The 22,158-nt window shown below is 35.7% G+C and overlaps 1 protein-coding gene across 1 annotated transcript in view; it reads right to left on the bottom strand.

Moving 5' to 3' along the window:
* Positions 1–217: 217 nt before the first annotated feature.
* LOC132417758 (coiled-coil domain-containing protein 170-like) overlaps positions 218–22,158 on the bottom strand; it is a 44,590-nt gene continuing 22,649 nt past the window's right edge. The window contains exons 4-9 of the mRNA XM_060001547.1: positions 18,437–18,563; positions 16,417–16,731; positions 15,276–15,476; positions 4,054–4,278; positions 3,099–3,214; positions 218–537 (exon numbers count right to left, since the gene is read on the bottom strand). Of these exons, the coding sequence (XP_059857530.1) occupies positions 501–537; positions 3,099–3,214; positions 4,054–4,278; positions 15,276–15,476; positions 16,417–16,731; positions 18,437–18,563 (1,021 nt within the window). The 3' untranslated portion in view covers positions 218–500. The remainder of the gene's footprint in view (positions 538–3,098; positions 3,215–4,053; positions 4,279–15,275; positions 15,477–16,416; positions 16,732–18,436; positions 18,564–22,158) is intronic.

Genomic DNA, 22,158 nt, shown 5'->3' with positions numbered 1-22,158 from the left:
AGATAGATTCAAATTACAGAATATAACTTTACCTAGATTCATAAGGGGGTATAACCAAAAAACTACTCATTCTAGAAACAGGCCATTAACTATAGATATAAATATTCCAACTAAGAACAAGTTTTGATTAATATCCTGCTTAAAATACAGTTAATAAATATAATTAGATACTATATATTACAATTAACAATCCAGACTAGACCACAAGTAAATGTACAAAACAAGATTACAACAAAGAAAAGTTAATTGCCAAATATCAAAGGAGAGAAGAGATTTAAGTGAAAAGTTTCAAATGTGTTTTATTCATAACGTAGCCATATTCAAGATGCTGGAGGAAATGTCCATGTCTGCTGAGTTCTGGTTGGCAGAAATTCTTTATTCATTATCCTATCCAGTCTCACATGCAGAAGCAATCTTTGATTTGTCAGAGGCTTCATATACTTGTATAATAAGCCTTAGGTGATTGATGATTTTCTTGTCTGCTGTTTTCATGTTAAATCTCAGCATCTTCTTAATAGTTTCTCAAAAGTCAACAAGCTACAAAGAACCACAAAAATCAAGACATGTCATTAGTTTTGCTCACCTACTTAACTATGTACAATGAAATTTTTATTAGAAATTTAGTTTTATTAAACATTTCTTTATGAAGTGTACATTATTCTATGTTCAAATGTATTTTTAAGCAAAAAAAAATTACAAGAAATCTAAAATTACCTTTGCATTTTAAGATTTGTTTTTATTTTTACAATCTTATAGACTAAACCTAATTTTATTGCTGCTTGTTTTTCATCCATGAGGTAATTATTTTTTGGACTTCTGATTTGCTGTAGGTAATAGCTGTCCCCTAAATACATATCTCTCCACCCATTCTCTAAAAACTATAGTGATCAACAAGGAGAGCAGATAAAACTCTCCATAAATCATGCCTAAAGCTTAAGTAAAGAATACCACAGACTTCAGTTTTCATATAAGTGGGGAAATAAATATTCTAAACCAACAGAGGCAGCTCCAGAGCCCACACTGGAGTATGCAGTTAGTTTCCTCTGGTGTCCCGGAAAAGGGACAGTTCATAAAGGCGGAAATACGAAGAACAAGTCTGAGACCTGATGAATCAGAATACCGGCAACTGGGGAAGGAAAAGAAAGGGGCTTAGAAGCATGTGAGAGCAGAAATGGCCGATCTAGAGGGCAAGGTTTCTGAGCAGAGAGGGAGCTACTTGGAAGGGTGAGGTGTTCCCTAGAGGCTTCGTGCCAAGGGAAAAGAAAAAAGCAAGCACTGGAAATTAAGGGACCTATATAAACAAGAGAGTATTGCAAAAACAGACATCACATAAACCCCCACCCCAAAATAAAAGGCTTTACTTCCTAAGTAAACTTTAGCAACTGCACTCACCATGTCAACAGAAGAGGGTGGTACTGAGTTAAGAAGCCTAGTAAGTATACCCTGCCCCTTAAGTACCCTGAGGTAGAAACACCTGAAATTGAGAGGGCAGGGCAATCAAAGGGATTTTAACGTGAATAGATAAATGGCAAATATCCATTTTAAATTGTTATGAGAAGAAAACAGAAAAGCAGTATCATCCAAACTGTTCAGGTGGTGAAAATACTACCCCCAGAAAAACTGCCATGAAGCAGAGGCAACATGTTTGACAACACCTGAAATGAATTAAATATCAATTAAACAAGGATTTGCAGACATGGGGAAAAAACACCTTTTGAATCAGAAATGCAATAATTTGGAGGGACTTCCCTGGCTGTCTAGTGGTTAAGACTCTGCACTTCCACTGCAGGGGACAGGGGTTCGATCCCTGGTCGGGGAACTAAGATCCAGCATGCTGAGGCAGCCAAAAAAAAAGCAATAATTTGGAATAGAAATGGACAAAAATAATATCTAGATGCCCAATGGATAAGAAAGATGTGATGATTAAACACAAGCAAGACATCTCAGAAATGAAGAGTAAACTACAGAATGCCCAAAGAAGAGATCAGAATGAAAATATAATAAGGGAGGGACACTGAGAGAATAAAAACAATTAAGAAAATGAATATGCAGAAGTTAAAAAAGAGAAAAAAAAAGAAAATGGTAATATCATGACTTTTGGTTTTAAGAATCTCTTATGGAAATTCGTTAAAGTCTCATGTTTCTTGGGCTTCCCTGGTGGCGCGGTGGTTGAGAGTCCTCCTGCCGATGCAGGGGACATGGCTTCGTGCCCCGGTCTGGGAAGATCCCAGATGCCGTGGAGCGGCTGGGCCCGTGAGCCATGGCCACTGAGCCTGCGTGTCCGGAGCCTGTGCTCCGCAACGGGAGAGGCCACAACAGTGAGAGGCCCGCGTACCACCCCCCCAAAAGAGTTTCATGTTTCTTAAGAAACATGTATGGGGGTGTGACATGTAATCCCACAATAGCCCCAAATTATCATTTAGGCTTTAGAAAATTCTCTTAAAATATCTGCTTTATAAATCTAGTGAGAACCTAAGCAAGTTTAGAAGCACTACCCTCTTGTCCAAGAAAGTGATCCAGCCCCACAAAAATGGTTTCCCCTTAACTTTCATTTTCTCTCATCCCTACCCTGCTTGTATTTGGTTAGTCAGAGGACGTGTACACAATCCTAAGCTATGATAATCATATATCCCATTCCTTGCCACTGTGAATTCACTAAGGATAGGCATTTGACCTAAGCTGGGCTTGTAAGACCCTTTCTTGGGATTCTCTCTCCTGTCACAGAAAATCTAACTGTAAAATTCTGTGGCTGTCAGCCAGACAGACAAGCTGACAGAGAGCTGCCAAGAAGAATGTGAGAAAGGCCTTATATTGAAGATTCCAGTTGCTAATCTGTGGCCCAGGTGCATCCCTGCCTTCTCAGAGCTCTGGTTGTTTAACTGCCTTTGATTCCACAAGCCTATCAATTCTCTTTTGTCTAAGGTAGTCTAAATTGAGGTGGGTGTTTATCATTTCAACTTAAATAATCTTAATATAGTAATTTAAAAAAAAAAAAAACCTCTTCTTGTTGTCCCGGTACTTCTTCAAGTGTGCTCTTTGCTGTGCAGAGCTCAGGAGAGACAGTTTCTAACATTTGATGGGCCCTCTCTTTGTCCCACCTTGCATCTTGCTCAGCAGAGTCTACTGTAGTTTCCAAGTCTGTTTCCATAACTGCCTTCCCTTTCATTGCTTCAACTTTTGTTAAAGATTGCCTGAGCTTCTCAATTGTTTTGTCCTGTGAGGGTATAAGGTTGGGGGAAAGGGAGATGACTGTGATTAAAACTCCTCTAAATAACAGGCATGATACATAATAACTCATGCTTTTTTTTTCTTCTTTTTCTTTTTTCTTTCTTTCTTTTTTTTTGGAAGAGCTAGATAATGGAAAAGAAAGAAAATTCCACAACTTATGAATTAAGAGACATTTCTCCACCATCATGCTCATCAATAACCAACAGTTACTGAGCACTTTTATAAACTAGGCACTTGGGATTTAAAGAGGTTTAACACATGTTCCATGTCCTCAAAAGTCTTATAGTCTGTGCTAATCAAACACAGAAATAGAGAAAATAACTGGCTGCAATAAGAGAAATATTCTTGATAATCAACTGGCAAAAAAAAAGTTGATCAGTAAGTATCTAGTGTATATTTGGTTTCAGGCATAAAATGTATGTTTGAAATACTACAACTGGAGCTTGATATAGAGAAGATCCAAAGAGCATCCCCCCAAAAATCACTAAAACTTTTAACCATTAACCCAATAAGAAAGACAAAAGTATGACTGAAACAAAAAGCAAGGGATCTAGATACCTAACATTTAGAATACCGGTTACCTTTGAGGAGGATACCTGGGGGCTTCAGTGGGATTGATAATACTCTGATTCTTAACATGAGTGGTAGATTTGTAGCATCTAATTTTATTATTCTATATGCTTTAATATTATATATATATATTCTTTTATATGTATGTAAAATAATTTTAATGTTAATTTTTCAAGTTCAAGGAGAAACATGCAGGAAAAATAGAAACAGACCAAAGCTTAAGTGAATTTTTGAAAGTCTCATTTTTTTACTTACTTTAAGGACATTTACTCTTGTCAGTTGAGTTTTCATAGTTTTATTTGACAATTTAAAGTCACTGAGCTGTTTCTGAAGTTCATGAATTTTCTCCTCTAATCTTTGAGTTGTAACAACCTTCAAATTCTGCTGAATTTTCAGTAATGTTTCTTGCTTGTTGTCTTTCTCTAGCTGCTTGAATGTTTTGCCATGCTCCATCTGGGAAATCTTAGTCTGGGAGTTTTCCTTTACAGAAATCAACAGTATTAGAATTAAGAAGTTATGCTTTAAGATGGTGTTCTACAGTAGCATACCAGATCTACTCTACACTGACAAACTGTAGACTTAATTCTTACATAAGTAGAATAGTTTTCACCATAAATATGCATTATTAAAATAATCCAGAAAATAAAATATGACAATAAAAGTGATGGCTTAAGGCTAACAAGGGTACAGTTAAGTATACAATGTTATAAACACCAGGTGATAGTAGAGATTAGTTCAACTTTTCTAAGAATGTATTATAAGGAAATAATAAAATATTTAGATAAAGACTGAAGCACAAAGATATTCTATACAACATTATTCATAACATGAAGAAATAAAAACAATGCAAATGTCAAAAAATAGTTAAAATAAATTACATGTGATTGATTATACATTCATTATAAATAAAGTTTTCAAAAATATTTACTAAGAGAAAGTACTAATGATATAGTTAAATGACAGAAGCAGGATGAAGAAAAAATATGCTATCTCAATTATGTTAAAATATTCTTGGAAAATAATCATAGGAAGATATACCTATATGTTAACACTGATTATCTCAAAGGGGTAGAAATACTGATTGTTTTAATTGTATTCTTTCTACTATTCTGTACTTTATAAAGTTACTACCAGAAAAAAAAAAGAGAGAGAGAGAAGAGGTGTAGATTTAATGAAGATACCACATATTTTCATTATATATAAACTAAAAATTAGTAAAATATATTGAAAAGAACCACTAGTTCTTTCAAAAAAGGAAACAGATACTCCAGGCAAGACTGGTTAAAGAAGGAAGAGAAAATGAAAATACACAGTATTACGAAGGAGATATATACAAAACTAATGTACATAAATTAATTTTATTAAGAGAAAAAAGTTATTAGAAGACAATGGAGTAATGCCTTCAAATCTCTGTGTGAAAATAAAGTCTAAATTCAACTATAAATTGAGCCTGAAGTTTAAAAAAAAAAAATTAGCTTTTGACAAAATTCAACACCCATTTATGATAAAAACCCTGCAGAAAGTAGGCATAGAGGGAACTTTCCTCAACATAATAGAGGCCATATATGACAAACCCACAGCCAACATTGTCCTCAATGGTGAAAAACTGAAAGCATTTCCACTAAGATCAGGGACAAGACAAGGTTGCCCACTCTCACCACTCTTATTCAGCATAGTTTTGGAAGTTTTAGCCACAGCAATCAGAGAAGAAAGGAAATAAAAGGAATCCAAATCAGAAAAGAAGTAAAGGTGTCACTGTTTGTAGATGACATGATACTCTACACAGAGAATCCTAAAGATGCTACCAGAAAACTACTAGAGCTAATCAATGAATTTGGTAAAGTAGCAGGATACAAAATTAATGCACAGAAATCTCTGGCATTCCTATACACTAATGATGAAAAATCAGAAAGTGAAATCAAGAAAACACTCCCACTTACCACTGTGACAAAAAGAATAAAATATCTAAGAATAAACCTACCTAAGGAGACAAAAGACCTGTATGCAGAAAATTATAAGACACTGATGAAAAAATTAAAGATGATACAAATAGATGGAGAGACATACCATGTTCTTGGATTGGAAGAATCAACATTGTGAAAATGACTCTACTACCCAAAGCAATCTACAGAGTCAATGTAATCCCTATCAAACTACCACTGGCATTTTTCACAGAACTAGAACAAAATATTTCACAATTTGTATGGAAACACAAAAGACTCCAAATAGCCAAAGCAATCTTGAGAATGAAAAACGGAGCTGGAGGAATCAGGCTCCCTGACTTCAGACTATACTACAAAGCTACAGTAATCAAGACAGTATGGTACTAGCACAAAAACAGAAAGATAGATCAAGGGAACAGGATAGAAAGCCCAGAGATAAAGCCACGCACATATGGTCACCTTATTTTTCATAAAGGAGGCAGGAATATACAGTGGAGAAAGGACAGCCTCTTCAATAAGTGGTGCTGGGAAAACTGGACAGCTACATGTAAAAGTATGAAATTAGAACACTCCGTAACACCATACACAAAAATAAGCTCAAAATGGATTAAAGACCTAAATGTAAGACCAGAAACTATCAAACTCTTAGAGGAAAATATAGGCAGAACACTCTATGACATAAATCACAGCAAGATCCTTTTTGACCCACCTCCCAGAGAAATGGAAATAAAAACAAAAATAAACAAATGGGACCTAATGAAACTTCAAAGCTTTTGCACAGCAAAGGAAACCATAAAAAAACCAAAGACAACCCTCAGAATGGGAGAAAATATTTGCAAATGAAGCAACTGACAAAGGATTAATCTCCAAAATTTACAAGCAGCTCATGCAGCTCAATAACAAAAAAACAAACAACCCAATCCAAAAATGGGCAGAAGACCTAAATAGACATTTCTCCAAAGAAGATATACAGACTGCCAACAAACACATGAAAGAATGCTCAAATCATTAATCATTAGAGAAATGCAAATCAAAACTACAATGAGATATCATCTCACACCAGTCAGAATGGCCATCATCCAAAAATCTAGAAACGATAAATGCTGGAGAGGGTGTGGAGAAAAGGGAACACTCTTGCACTGCTGGTGGGAATGTGAATTGGTACAGCCACTATGGAGAACAGTATGGAGATTCCTTAAAAAACTACAAATAGAACTACCATATGACCCAGCAATCCCAGTACTGGGCATATACCCTGAGAAAACCATAATTCAAAAAGAATCATGTACCAAAATGTTCATTGCAGCTCCATTTACAATAGCCCGGAGATGGAAACAACCTAAGTGTCCATCATCGGATGAATGGATAAAGAAGATGTGGCACATATATACAATTAAATATTACTCAGCCATAAAAAGAAACAAAATTGAGTTATTTGTAATGAGGTGGATAGACCTAGAGTCTGTCATACAGAGTGAAGTAAGTCAGAAAGAGAGAGACAAATACCGTATGCTAACATATATATGGAATTCAAGAAAAAAAAATGTCATGAAGAACCTAGGGGTAAGACAGGAATAAAGACACAGACCTACTAGAGAATGGACTTGAGGATATGGGGAGGGGGAAGGGTAACCTGTGACAAAGCGAGAGGGCGGCATGGACATATATACACTACCAAACGTAAGGTAGATAGCTAGTGGGAAGCAGCCACATAGCACAGGGAGATCAGCTTGGTGCTTTTTGACCACCTGGAGGGGTGGGATGGGGAGTGTGGGAGGGAGGGAGATGCAAGAGGGAAGAGACATGGGGACATATGTATATGTATAACTGATTCACTTTGTTATAAAGCAGAAACTAACACACCATTTTAAAGCAATTATACTCCAATAAAGATGTAAAAAAATACTTGTCATTTATGCAAGTATTCAAAAAATTTTTTCTCTCCAAGACACCATTTCTTAGGAATCTATTAGAGGATATAACCCAGCAAAATAAGAAAGTAAACCAAAAGAGAGGAAGACAAGAGATTCATGAAACAGTGCAACCTAACCAGGAGATTGGAGAAGAAAAGTCACAGGATTATAGCTGTGCCCAGGCTGACAGAGCAAACAGTCCAGACCGACACAAGAGAATTAAGGACTTTGGATGAGAAAGAATGGGAGATTTTTATAGATTAGAAGATCCTCCGATGCAGTATTTGGGGAAAAAATTAATAAGTGAATGTTGAAAATTATACATATGAAACACAAGGGAAGTATTAACTCTAGGAAAAATAACATGCACTACAAGAAAGGAAAGGTCACAAGAGTATAATACTTGGCATTTTGTAAACACTATTTAGTGTCATAGTGAAGTAAATGCTGATTATGGATTTAGCTAAAAATATTGATATAACAATACTGGGAAGATGGAAGGGGGAGTTGGGAAAAAGATAAATCTTCATCTGTCATATAATAGGAAGTCAACAGATAATGTCTAAAATAAATAACTCAAGATATAGCAATATAAGCAAATTATTTTTAAAAATGGAATTAACTACCAGAAGCAACAGCTAAAGGGGTTAAAAGTAGTTCCCTCTGGGAAATAGGATAGATGGAGGTACAGAAGTGGGCTGCTGCTTTTCAATAGAAGACTCTTGTTATATTTAATTTTTTTAAATGTACATATGTATAATATATACATATAAGTGTAAAAGGTAAAAAAAAGTCTCTTAAATAACTTCAGCTCAAGAAGAAACGGAAACCAATAGTAAAAGTATAAACATATAAAACATAGTAAAAGGACACTTCTTATTAAAATGTGTTGGACAAGCCACAGAGGAATATTTGTAGCCTTTGATGCTTTTATGATTTAAAACAAAGGACCAAAGAAAAGCATATTTACATAAAGAAAAAGAGAAATTAGGGGTGTAGATTTAATAAAGATACCATATATTTTCATTACTTATACATAAAAAATAAATGGTAAAATGTATAGGGAAAAGAACCATTAGTTCTCTGGAAAGAGAAAATAGATGCCCCAGGTAAGCCTGGTTAAGGAGGAAAGAGAGAAAGTAAAATATTAGAAAGGAGAAACATACAGAATGCATAGATATAGAAAAGATGAAAATAATTCTAAACACTACTTTGTAACTCAGTGGCAATAAGTTGAAAACCTAAAAGAAATACATTGTTTCCTAGAAAACAATATAATATTCAACTGTGTCCAGAAAATCCAAGAACTCTAGCAAAGAAAACTATTGGACTTAATAAGTAAATTCAGTAAGGTGGTATATAATTTTTAAAGATATAAACATATCAAAGTCTTTTATCTATATTAGTAATAATCATTTCAAATAGAAATAGGGAAAATATGCCACTCATAATGGGCAGGAAATCTATTTTCCTTCCTGACCTAGGAGTAAACTTTACAAGAAAAAATTACGTGAAGGACTTTTATAGGACTTATATGAAAGAACATTATAAAATCCTATTACAGTACACAAAATAAGATCTGCTAAAGGGAAGGAGGACATGTACAAAATTATCAAAAATCATCAATTTTCAAAAATCATACCATTACAAAGCCAACTGAGTAAACTACAAACAATATTTACAAATTGCTACTTTGACAGGTATAAAATTTACATTGAACATTCAACTCATACAGTGTAATCATTAACCTACTTTTATTTTTGTCCTCTGTTGTTCCTTTAAATGTATTCTGTGGAGTTAATTCTTCATTTGCCATTAACTGAAACTAAGGCCAGGGCCATGTTTTTCCTGATCACTTTCAGTTTAATGTAAAACTTATAACATTGCCTTTACTAAAAGGTACCTTTACAACAACAGGTCAAGAACTTATAAAGTAAAAACAACCAAATAGTAATATTAGACATGACAAACATAATAGCTGAAATGAACAACACAATAGATGAGATAAATAGGATGGATAAAGCTGAGAACAAATTGAGTCAGTTGGAAAATCAGACTGAGAAACTCTCTGAGAAGGTGGCAAGAAAGGCAGTACCAATAGGGGTGTGTGTGTGTGTGTGTGCGTGTCTGTATAAAGAGAGAAAGATTTGGCTAACACAACTGTGGGGTCTGGCAAGTCCAAAATCTTCAGGGCAGGCTGGCAGGTTGGAGGCCCAGGGAAGAGCTGATGTTGCAGCTCAGGTCTGAAGGCAATCTAGAGGTAGAATTCCTCCTCTTCAGGGGACCTCAGTCTTTTCTTTTAAGGGCTTCAACTGCTTGGATGAGGCTCACTCATTATGGAGAGTAATCTGCTTTACTCAAAGACTTCTTGTTATGTTAATCACATCTAACATGCAACATCTAGACTGATGTTTGATCAAGCATCAGGGCACCATATCTTGGTCAAGTTGACACATAAAATTAACCACCATGCAAAGAAATGAAGAATAGAATTAGAATTGCCAACGTTCTGTTAAGAGTCACAGGAGGAGAAAGAGTAGAAAAAGAAGAAAAGTAAAAACAAAAAAAAAACAAAAGAAAGAAATCAAAAGGAAATAAAGAGAGGAAAATGTTTAAATAAATAATGGTAAAATTGACAGATGAAAGACTTAGATTTAAAAATTCATGGAGTGCCAAATAAGAGAGATAAGGTAAAACAATATACCTAAGCACATTATAGGGAAATTTAAGAACATTAAAGCAAATGAGAAAAATTTTAAGGTTTCCTGAGAGAAAGAACAGATCACCTACAAAGGAATAAGAATCACATTTTTGTTGGACTTTTCAACAGTAACAGAGGATGCAAGGAGATAATTTTAAAGAATTTAATGAAGGAACTTTGAACCTAGAAGTTTATATCCAGCCAAATTGTCATTCAAATATGAGGGCATACTAAAAGTGTTATCAGGCACACGTGGTGTCAGAAAGTTTGCCACACAAAGATCCAATTTTTTAAAACTCTCTTGTGGAAACACTCAAATTAGGAGAAAAATCCAGGAGGAGGCTTCAAGAAATATGCAACTAAGAGAAATCAAACACGTTGGTCAAATTTGGTGGTTGTCTAAAAAATTAGGACCAAGTAAAAGAAACCAAATAAAAGATATATCATGCAACAATGAACCCCCCAAAAATTGCATTAGTGATCATAATTTCTGAAAACAGAATTTAAGGCAATATTTTATAAAGGACAAATAAGAGAATGTTTTATAGTGCTTAAAAGAACAGGATAGCAAAATCATCGTGAGCGCATATGCTCCAGTAATCTATAAAACAAAAACTGATAGAACAGCACAGACAAATGGATGAATCAAAAATTATACTTGGAGGAGTTCCCTGGTGGTCCAGTTGTTAAGAATCTACCTGCCAATGCAGGGGATATGGGTTTGAGCCCTAGTCTGGGAAGATCCCACATGCTGCGGAGCAACTAAGCCCGTGTGCCACAACTACTGAGCCCATGCTCTAGAGCCTGTGAGCTGCAACTACTGAGCTCACATGCTGCAACCACTGTAACCCGAGCGCCTAGAGCTCATGCTTCAAAACAAGAGAAGCCACTGCAATAAGAAGCCCGAGCACCTCAACGAAGAGTAGACCCTGCTCATCGCAACTAGAGGAAGCCTACGCACAGCTATGAAGACCCAGTGCAGCCAAAAATAAATTTAAAAACAAAAACAAAAATTATACTTGAAGAATGTAGCATATCTTTTCCAGAATCAAGTAAACAAAAATAATCAGAGGTACAGACAATCTGAACCATACGAATAATATGCTTGAGCATTAGCTATTTATAGTGCTTTATACCCAACCGAGAAAGAACACATTCTTTATAAGCACACATGGCACAGCTACCAAAACAGACCAATCACTGGCCATGTAGGAAGCCTCAATAAATTCCCACGGATCATATCATACTTCTACCATGTTGTAATAAAATACAAATTTTTAAAAAATCCTATACATTTGGAAACATAAAAATGTATTGCTATATTTAAAATAAAAGATAAGGGAAACAGTACATGTCAATATTTGTGGAACAAAGCAAAAGTAGTTCTTGACAGAAAAATTATGGTTTAAATGAGTGCATTTATCAGAATATTCGAAAGGTTAATCATAAACCAGTTGCTCTTATTTTTCTTCCTCCTATTCTTCTTCCTTTCCTTCTTTCCCCTTCTAAACAATTCAGTCCTAAAGCCATAGGCATCTGCACAGAATGAGAAGGGAAATGCTGAGGCTCATAGCAGGCCTACAGAACCCAAGCAAGGTGACAAAAGTGTCTGCAGAAGAGGGCTGCCCTGCAGAGGGACTCAGAGCCTGATCACATATGGAGAGGTGACCTGTCATGGAGTGTTAGAGCCTGAACAGGGCAAGGAAGATGTGTGTACCGTTCTGGAAATCAACAAGAACAAGACAGGAACCCAAATAAGAAGATGGGTAAAGGAAACAAACGGGCAGAAACTAAAAAACCAAAAGATGAAAAACATTAAGGAAATGCGAAACTCATTAATAATTAGAGAAATGCAAATTAAATTAACAATCATTTTATACCTGATGGAATGGCAAAAGTTAGGAAGCTGCTAGTGTCAGGAAATGACAAGAATGTGGAGATTCAAAAACCCTCCTGTATCTTTGGTGGGATGATTTATTGTTCTGTGAGAGCTGACTGGCAGTACTTAGTCATATTAAGTGTATGTATACACTATGAGCCACCAATTCAAATCCTGACTTAACACCCCTAAGCAATTCTCTCTGAAGTCCATAAAGGGGACTTGTACCAGGATGCTATCAGTGATGTTGTTTGTGGTAGCATAAAAATAGAGGTAACAAGGCTATTTACCACTAGAAGAGACAGGTAAAATAAATAAATAAATAAAAATAAAAAATTAAAACCATGGCAGGTATGAACACTGTAGTACTCCATGCAGTAGACAGAAGCAATGAATTAGATGAACAAATAGCAATATTAAGTGGCTCTTAAAAATACAGTGCTGAGTAATAGAATGAGATTTTTTTTTTTTTTTTGCGGTATGTGGGTCTCTCACTGTTGTGGCCTCTCCCGCTGCGGAGCACAGGCTCCAGACGCGCAGGCTCAACGGCCATGGCTCACGGGCCCAGCCGCTCCACGGTATGTGGGATCTTCCCGGGCCGGGGCACGAACCCGTGTCCCCTGCATCGGCAGGTGGACTCTCAACCACTGCGCCACCAGGGAAGCCCTAGAATGAGATTTTTAACACGATACCACTTATGCAAATTTAAAATACTTGCACAAAAATTACATTTAAAGAAACACATATAAACAAAGAAATACACATTAAACATATTAGATTGACTTCCTTTTGGGGAGGCAATGGACAAGATCCAAGGAAAGAATAAATAAATAAGAGAGAGACCTTCCATGGCCCAAATTAATGCATTAAAAACCATGGACTTTGATTAACTCAACCTTCTGTATCTGAGGTCCAATTGTGAGGAATGGGGAGGCAAGGGAATCCAAGTGGTCAACAGCATTAAAAAAGAAAGTTACTCAACCTTACTAGTAGTAAGGTAAATGTAAAAACTGTACCATTTTAACCTAACTCGCACAAACACACACTCTAAAAGGATGACAGCATCCAATGCTGGCTAGGATGTGAAGAGGAAACATTCATGTATTGCTATTTGGAAAGCGAACTGCCTTTTGCAAGGTAGTGTTCTGGCAATGGCTATTAAACTTTAAAATACTTAGGATATTCCCTGGTGATCCAGTGGTTAGGACTCAAAGCTCTCACTGCTGGGGCTCCGGGTTCAATACCTGGTTAGGGAACTAAAATCCCACAAGCTGTGCAGCGCAGCCAAAGAAAAAAATTTTAAAAGAAAATACTCATACACTGTGATCCTATATTTCCACATTTAGAACTCAGCCCCATAGGGAGAGGAAGCACCAGTGTGGAAAGATATATGTATATACATACTTATTTCAGCATTATTTGTAGTGGCATAAAAAGTGGAAATAAGAGAAGGACCATCAATAATTCTTAATAGGGAATTGGTTGAATAAATAAGTTATATACACAGTATGGAATACTGTACAGCTGTTAAGGGAATAAGTTAAATCTATATCTTTTGACCTAAGGAAAGACCATGAGGTACCTACTTCTTACCAAGTAAGAAGAGTATTTTGACTGGTACAGTCCCAGTTTTGTAAAAATACCAACACCTACATATATATATTCATATATTTCCATAATCATTGCAATAGTTGTAAAAGATATAGACACATTGGTTACCAACATGAAATAGGCAGAAAGGGGGTTAGAGAAGATTATTATTGTTTCCTTCAAACCTTTTAACATGTTTTCAAGGGTTGCGGAAAGCATGCGCTATTTGTATATTCTTAAAATTTAATATTGTATTTTTAAAATTTGCATGGAAATGAATCATCATCAATTACAGATTCAAGAGCAGAGGTAGAAGCTGGATTCATCTTTGGACTCTGTGGAGTACATTGCCGATACCACCTCACTAGGTGCTGGAAGTTTTTAAAAACCAAGTGCTCAGGATTTCCCTGGTGGTGCAGTGGTTAAGAATCCGCCTGCCAATGCAGGGGACACGGGTTCGATCCCTGATCCAGGAAGATCCCACATGCCACGAAGCAACTAAGCCTGTGTGCCACAACTACTGAGCCTCTCTAGAGCCTCTCTAGGGCCACTCTAGAGCCTCCACTCTGCGAGACACAACTATTGAGCCCATGTGCCACAACTACTGAAGCCCGTGTGTCTAGATCCCGTGCTCTGCAACAAGAGAAGACACCGCAATGAGAAGCCCGCACACCACAACGAAGACCTGCTCGCCGCAACTAGAGACAGCCCACATGCAACAACGAAGACCCAATGCAGCCAAAAATAAAATTTAAAAAAAAATTTTTTTAATGTTCTATATTAAAAAAAAAACTCAGGGATCAAAATATATTGGATCAATGAATGAATGAATGGAATAAGAGACTAAATGAGTGAGTAGTGAGTGAGTAAGTTTATGCTTTGGGGCACAGTAATTATAGAAATAGTATAATATAGGTATGGGTATGACAAGCAATTCTGTGAAGAGGTAGTGAAATAGAATCAAAATCTCCTGAAAATCATCCTACCTATTCCCATTCCACTTTTAGGATTGACCTTTTCCTTATAGATGCAGAGAAGCAGAAAATAGAGAAGGAAATTGTCTACAAGGTAATTATTGAGGAATTTCACCAACAGCCCGTTCCCAATGCCCATCATATCTAGCTGACACAGTACACCTGAAATTCCCCCTTTAGAGAGTCATTCCTTTGAGCTCCTTTCCCTCTAATCCTCTTTTAAAAGTACATTAAGAAATGTGTTAACAATGCTTACAATAAATATCAAATATGTACAGTAGAGAAATGGGAGATATGGAGTAAGGAAAGGCTTTTTGATACAATCAGAATGTTCAAAAGATTGTAGCAAATTTTCCTCCCTTTCCTAATACTAAGAAAAGTACAAATAGCATTAACAGCTTTGAACATTAGATAGTATAATAAAAGATGATCATTTTCATTGTCAAAGAAATGCCTTATACTTCAGGAAATTCTTACTTTGTTCGTGTCCAAGTCTAATCTCCCTGGAAAAAGATCATTAATAGCAATTTTTCCTTTCAGACTTTTCAAAGGTCTTTTTTGTTCCTTATACTTTTCCACAGTGTCAGATGATTCTCCAGTAGTTTCTTCACAGTGATGATACTGCTTCTCCAATTGCTTAGTGAGCATCTGAACTTCCTGCTGGTGGCCTTCAGCTCCCTGCAGGGAAAAAAAAATAGATAAAACATCCTGATGGTCCATGATTTGTATTTTTCAAAACTATTTGCAAGTTCTACTTAGAACATTAAGTTACTAAAATAGATGAATGGGGAAGACATTTAAGAAGATTTGACATGTATAAGCTAGTTTTTAAAAAAGAAACAGAAAGGTTTGATATATAAAAATAAGACATTTTAGTGAGTACTGAGAAATAAAACTGTATAATGAATTTTAAGAGAGCAGAGCATAAAAAATTTGTAACTATACAATAAACAGACTACTGTGTAATAGGTTTTACTAACACATTGAATTTAAGCAATACCTATTTTCATCTGAATTTTAGGGTGAAGAGTCATGAAATTTTACTAAAATGATTTGGACAGAACAAGGAGATACATCCACTTAAACTTGCTGGATCAATCTTTCCATAGACTTGACCAGTAAATTCAAACAAATGACTGACTTAATAATTTATTTAACTGCACTGACTGAACTGACCAGTGTTTGATCATGATGGAAACATTATCCTCATCACACCACTATTTTTAAGCTAGCATTCATTGAGCTTACTGAACTGAAGCATTTATCATGTATTAATCCATTTAATCCTTACAACCATTCTGTGGGACAGGAACTAAACCTACCCCAACCCTACCCCCACTCCTGCCAAAATTTACAAATGAAACTGAGGCACAGAGGCATAAGTAACCTGCCCAAGAGCACACAGTTGCTAATGGCAGAGCTGGGATTCATACCAATCCTCTCAGCTCTTAACAAACACACTATACTACCTCTACTGTGATAATGGACATCCTCTTCCCTTTTATCACTATAGTAATAAAAATAAACTCAGAGCCACAGAGTTTACTAAATCAGCTAACATCAAAACCCACACCTTAAAACTAATTTGAAAGAGTAACTCATCTGTCAATACACTTACGGACTTCCAAGATTGCTCATTTGCACCAGTCTCCTGAATGCTCCCTTTCACACCTTCCTCTGTGGCTGGTATGAGTTCAACACTGTTGCTGGGAAGAGTAGACAACTGACTGAGGAATTTCTGATAGAGGGATGGCACAGTTTTAGTTTCCCATCTGAATGAATACGGAGGTCTGTCTAACTCAGGTAATTGTTTTTCCTTATGGATCAAATCTTGTTGACATTTATCCCAAATTTTCTGTCCATCTTTTGGTCCTTCAGAGTGAAAAATGTTGTCTCTCTCAAAGTTCTTGACCAGGATAGCTTCATCTTTGTCCTAAATATGCCGACACACATGTTAAACTTCCCATATGGAATTTAATATTGAGACATCTACTTCCCTCCTTTTGAAATAAAAGTATAGTCATAATACAAAGCTTCAGGAGAAAAGGCTCTCAATAGAAATAAAGAGTTACAGAGTCATAAGAGAGACAAGGACATACTCAAAAGGGTAAACTAGAACATCAAGAGGTATTAAAATATTATGTGGGGGCAGGTGGGGAGGGCAATAAAAATGATGTTATAGAGAAACTACTTTGAGAACATAGGAAATTTAGCTTAGAGAAGCAGCTGACCGAACTGCTCCAGTTTATGGAGGAACTGTTTACAGAATATTTTGAGCTAATAAATGTAGGAATAATGATAGAATTTTAAAACTCAACATTTTACTTCTCCTAAAAAAATAACTGATTCAGGCAAGGATTGTCAATGAATGCTATGACTATTAAGTGAAAAGCTGGCAGGGAAATGGATATTTTCATAATGATTTAATTATGATTATAGAACATCATTTAATAGTAACAGCTTTGATAATGTAAAAGCATAAATAACTCACATTTCTTTCCCCCAACCTTTCCCTTTTAAGCACCCTGCTTCCACTGTAAACAGGAAAAAAATAAAAGATAATGCTTGTACTTCTCCTTCCCCCGACTTCTCCCAGGAATATTCTGCCTTTATAAATTCGAGTCTTCTTTTCACCTCTTGCCACCTTCTATTCTGAAAACTGTAACAAGTTTAGTTTCTGGGCTTTTTGTCATGTGAAACTGGGAAATAGAAGGGGAGCTAGAGTTGTTGAAGTAATGATGGGTTTGTCTCACTAAAAGCCCAGAAAAAAGAGGTAGAATAAAAGAGCAGTGGAAGAAAAGGTCAGAGCTACATGGACTCTGGTGTGGGAGAGGTTTTCGGAGATGTGACAGATAAGTCAGAGAAGTCAAAAACATGGAAAGTGTTACTGTGAATTACTTGAAAGAGGTGATTAAAAATTGGAATTACTTTAAACTCTGAAAGTAGTTGCTGAATTTTTTTAAGTAGAACTCCTCACAGTAAGGGGATCATGATGGGCCTTATTTTACATTCAGAATATATAATAAACAGTTTGGGTCCATGGATTTCAAAATAAACTTTTACCACTTCCTTGACAGTAGTCCATCTCCCATCCTCCTCCAACATTCTTCCATAAAACTTCCATTCATCCTGTGAATTGCTATCTACTAGGGAGCAGGATAACCTCTTCCTTCTAAACCCAACTCATGCCGTAATTCTAGATTTCAATGTCCATGTAGATGATCCACCAGTTTAGTTTTGTGACTCCTGTGCTTCAGTTTCAATGACTTTCACCTACATCCCTATTCAATCCTTATACCCAACTCCAAAAACCCAGATGTTGTCAGCAGCAGGAACTAACCCATACCAGAAATTTAAAACTTGAATATTTCACTCTCTAACCACCACCTCCTCCCATTTCTCTCAAAGCTCCATTCCCTCTAACCTTTTCTTTAGTATCACAGAGACCTTCAGATCTGCCTTGCACTTTTTCTCCATACCTCAGAAACTCTTCCAGTCTGCCATGCTGTACTGCTTCCTTTTATCCTCCATAAGAAGAAGACCAATAAACCACTCAACATTTGCCAATTATCATCTGGAGTAACACAAGGTAATAAAAAATCCTGTTTCTTCAAAAATCAATCAAAAGTTGTTCTCACCTTCATCATGAAACTGTCTTCTTGTTCTTTCATTCTCATATAAGGGGTGAATCTGTTAACACCTGCTAACTTTTTCTCCAAAAGGTCTACTTTTCGCTCGGCTTTTTTTCTTTCAATCAGATGTACTCTGTGTAAGATATTGGCAGGTAATGATATCTTGAAACCAATTTTCAAATTTCAATTAAAATAATAAAAAGAAATATCCCCCATTTAAAGTATATTAAACATGTGTATCAAGTAAAAATGTATTTCTTATGAAAAGAGCTGTGCAGTTACCCAACTATTTCTAGGGAGAGACAAGAAATGGTAGAGAAATGAAGAGAACAACAATCCAGTGTTAAGTACTGTAGTCGTTCCCCTGGGGGAGGTCAATTTTGAAACCATTCTTTTCAAGAGGAAATTTGAGTATGAATGTCTGTCTGCTACTATGGTAATATTGTGATGATCAGGAGGTTCCACATGTGTACAAGCACAGTGGGCCTCTGTATTCGAGGGTTCCACATCCATGGATTCAACCAACCATGGATTGAAAATATTCACAAAGATTCTTTTCAGAAGGTTCCAAAAAGCAAAACTTAAATTTGCCTCACACCAGCAACCATTTACATAGCATTTACATAGTATTAGGTATTAGAAGTAATCTAGAGATGATTTAAAATACACAGGAGATGTGCATAGGTTATATGCAAATACTATACTATTTCATATAAGGGATTTAGCATCTGCAGATTTTGGTACCCTCAGGGGTCCTGGAACCATCTCCTGTAGACACCGAGGGACAAGGGATGAGGGAGAAATGTACTCCCATTCTAGTAACACTTGCATGGGTTCTTCAACTGAATCCCTGAATGGGGTTGCACGAGGGGTAAAGGAATTAGAAATATTAATACAGCAATAGAGAATAGAATATGTAAAAATTTGTTTTATTATCAAATATACAAACAGTTAATTATTTGCTTCTTGTTTTGATTAACCATTGGTAGGCATCGGTAACGTTTTCTACCTTGAGGCTAGGTTAAAGTTTCAGTTCATCTTCCATGCTTTTTATGTTCTCTTCTATCTAAGATTTGCATCCTACAGAATTAGTGAATTTGAGTCAGATCAAAGAAATTATCTGAATTATCTAAAGAGAAAATTTTAATTAAAAAAATTATATTAGAAACATGTAGGTCACACTCAAAATGTCTGACACCTGCAACTGTAGTCTTAGAATGAGAGTAGACACAGAATGGGACAGAAACAATATTTAAAAAATAATAATTCCCAAGAATTTTCGAAACCTGATGAAAGACATCAATTGATAGATTCAGTAAGTTCTGCAAATCCTAAGCAGGATAGATACAAATAAATAAATAAATAAATAAATAAAAGGGACATTTTATATTAATAAAAGTGACAATTCAACAGAAAGATATAGACATCCTATATTAGAATGCAAATAGTTTCAAAATACATAAAGCAAAAGTTGAACAAAAAGTGAGAAGCACAATCATAATTGGAGATTTCAACATACCTCTTTCAGTAACCAATAGAACAAAAGCAAAATGTGCTGGGTCTGAAAATTTATTCCCAACTGCACTAAATGCAAAGAGAGGACAGTTAAAGGGGCTGAGGACCAGATAGGGCCTAAGAACAATCCTTTGTCCCAAGTTTCCTCCAGAGTTCACTCCATAGGAACAGCTTCCAATTCTCTTCCTCTTCAACATGAACATAAATATGAAAAAAAATGTGTATGGTATGCTACATAGCCATCTTCCTTGTTGGCATCAAAGACAAAACAAAAAGTCCTGAGTGACTCACTCTACAGCCGTATTAAAAATTGTGCTGAAGAGTCTGCAATGCTTGGTCAGCTGTTAGGAGTTAAACTATAGACCAACTTCAGGTGGTAGCTTATCACTGAGAAGATAATTATTGGAATGATGAATTTCTTTTAAACAGTTCTTCATTTGAACTTTGTCAGTCTTCTTTTTTCATACACTGCACAACCAGAAAGAAAGGAAATCCTACTCTCCCTCTTGCTAGCCTTTAATTTTAATAATTTCTCAGCCTGAGTAAAGGTTTGTTTTATCACTTAGTTTTAAGATCCTATATAGTTTCTTTTTAAAAGAGATTTTGGAAATGCAAGACCCAGAAGAAACTTCAACCTATTCATTGAGGCAATATATACTAACTAATGTAGAATAGAAACAGCTTCACATCTGAATACAACAGCTTTTCATATTGTATGACTAACTTAAATATTATTCATATTATAAGAGGGAAAATTAATGACTTTGTTTCTCCTCCTATCAACCAAGTGCACATGATCACATATCTCCTCTGTCTGTAAACCAATTAAGTAACCACGGGTCTAAGAATAACGCATTGTATAAAGGACAAAACCACACAATCATCCCAATAAATGCAGAAAAATCATTTGACAAAATCCAACACATTTTAATGATAAAAACACTCAACAAACGTAGAAGCGAATTTCCTCAACCTGATAAAGGACATCTACAAAAAACCCATAGCTGAAAACGTATTTAATGGTAAAAGACTGAACCCCCCACCACCACCACCTAAGATCAAGAACAAAAGAAGGATGTCTGTTTCTCACGACTTTCTTTCAATACTGCACTGGAAGTTTGAGTCAAGGCAATAGACAAGAAAAATAACTTAAAAGCATCCAGATTAGAAAGGAAGAAGTAATACCTCAACATAATAAAGGCTGTATATGACAAACCCACAGCTACACACAACATCATACTCAATGGTGAAAAGCTGAAAGCATTCCTTCTAAGATCAGGAACAAGATAAGTATGCCCACTCTTGCCACTTTTATTCAACATAGGTTTGGAAATCCTAGGCACAGAAATCAGAGAAGATAAAGAAATAAAAGGAATCCAAATTCAAAAGGAAGAAATAAAACTGTCACTGTTTGCAGATGACATGATACTATACATACAAAATCCTAAAAACACCACCAGAAAACTACTAGAGCTCATCAATGAATTTGGTAAAGATGTAAGATAAAAATTAAAATAAAGAAATCTGTTGCATTTCTATACACTAAATAAACTATCAGAAAGAGAAATTAAGGAAACAATCCCATTACCACCACATCAAAAAGAAAAAAATGCCTAGAAATAAACCTACCAAAAATTATGAGACACCGATGAAAGAAATTGAAGACAACACAACAGATGGAAAGATATCCCATGTTCTTGGATCAAAAGAATTAATATTATTTAACATGAGCATACTAACCAAGGCAGTCTACAGATTCAATGCAATATCTATCAAATTACCAATGGCATTATTCACAGAACTAGAACAAATAATTTTAAAATTTGTATGTAAACACAAAAGACCCCAAATAGCCAAAACGATCTTGGGAAAGAAGAACAGAGCTGGAGGAATCATGTTCCCTGACTTCAGACTATACTACAAAGCTACAGTAATCCAAACAGTACGGTACTGGCACAAAAACAGACATGTAGACCAATGGAATAGGATAGCAAGCCCAGAAATAAACCCATGCACTTATGGTCTATTAATCTACTACAGAGGAGGAAAGAATATACAATGGAGGAAAGACAGTCTCTTCAATAAGTGGTGTTGGGAAAACTGGACAGCTACATGTAAAAGAATGAAATTAGAACATCCTCTAATACCATATATAAAAATAAACTCAAAATGGATTAAAGACCTAAATGTAACACCAGATACCATAAAATCCC

This window comes from Delphinus delphis, chromosome 2, assembly GCF_949987515.2.
Source record: "Delphinus delphis chromosome 2, mDelDel1.2, whole genome shotgun sequence".
Classification (NCBI taxonomy): domain Eukaryota; kingdom Metazoa; phylum Chordata; class Mammalia; order Artiodactyla; family Delphinidae; genus Delphinus; species Delphinus delphis.
Note: the sequence above shows the minus strand (reverse complement) of the source record. Positions and strands in the feature narration are given on the sequence as shown.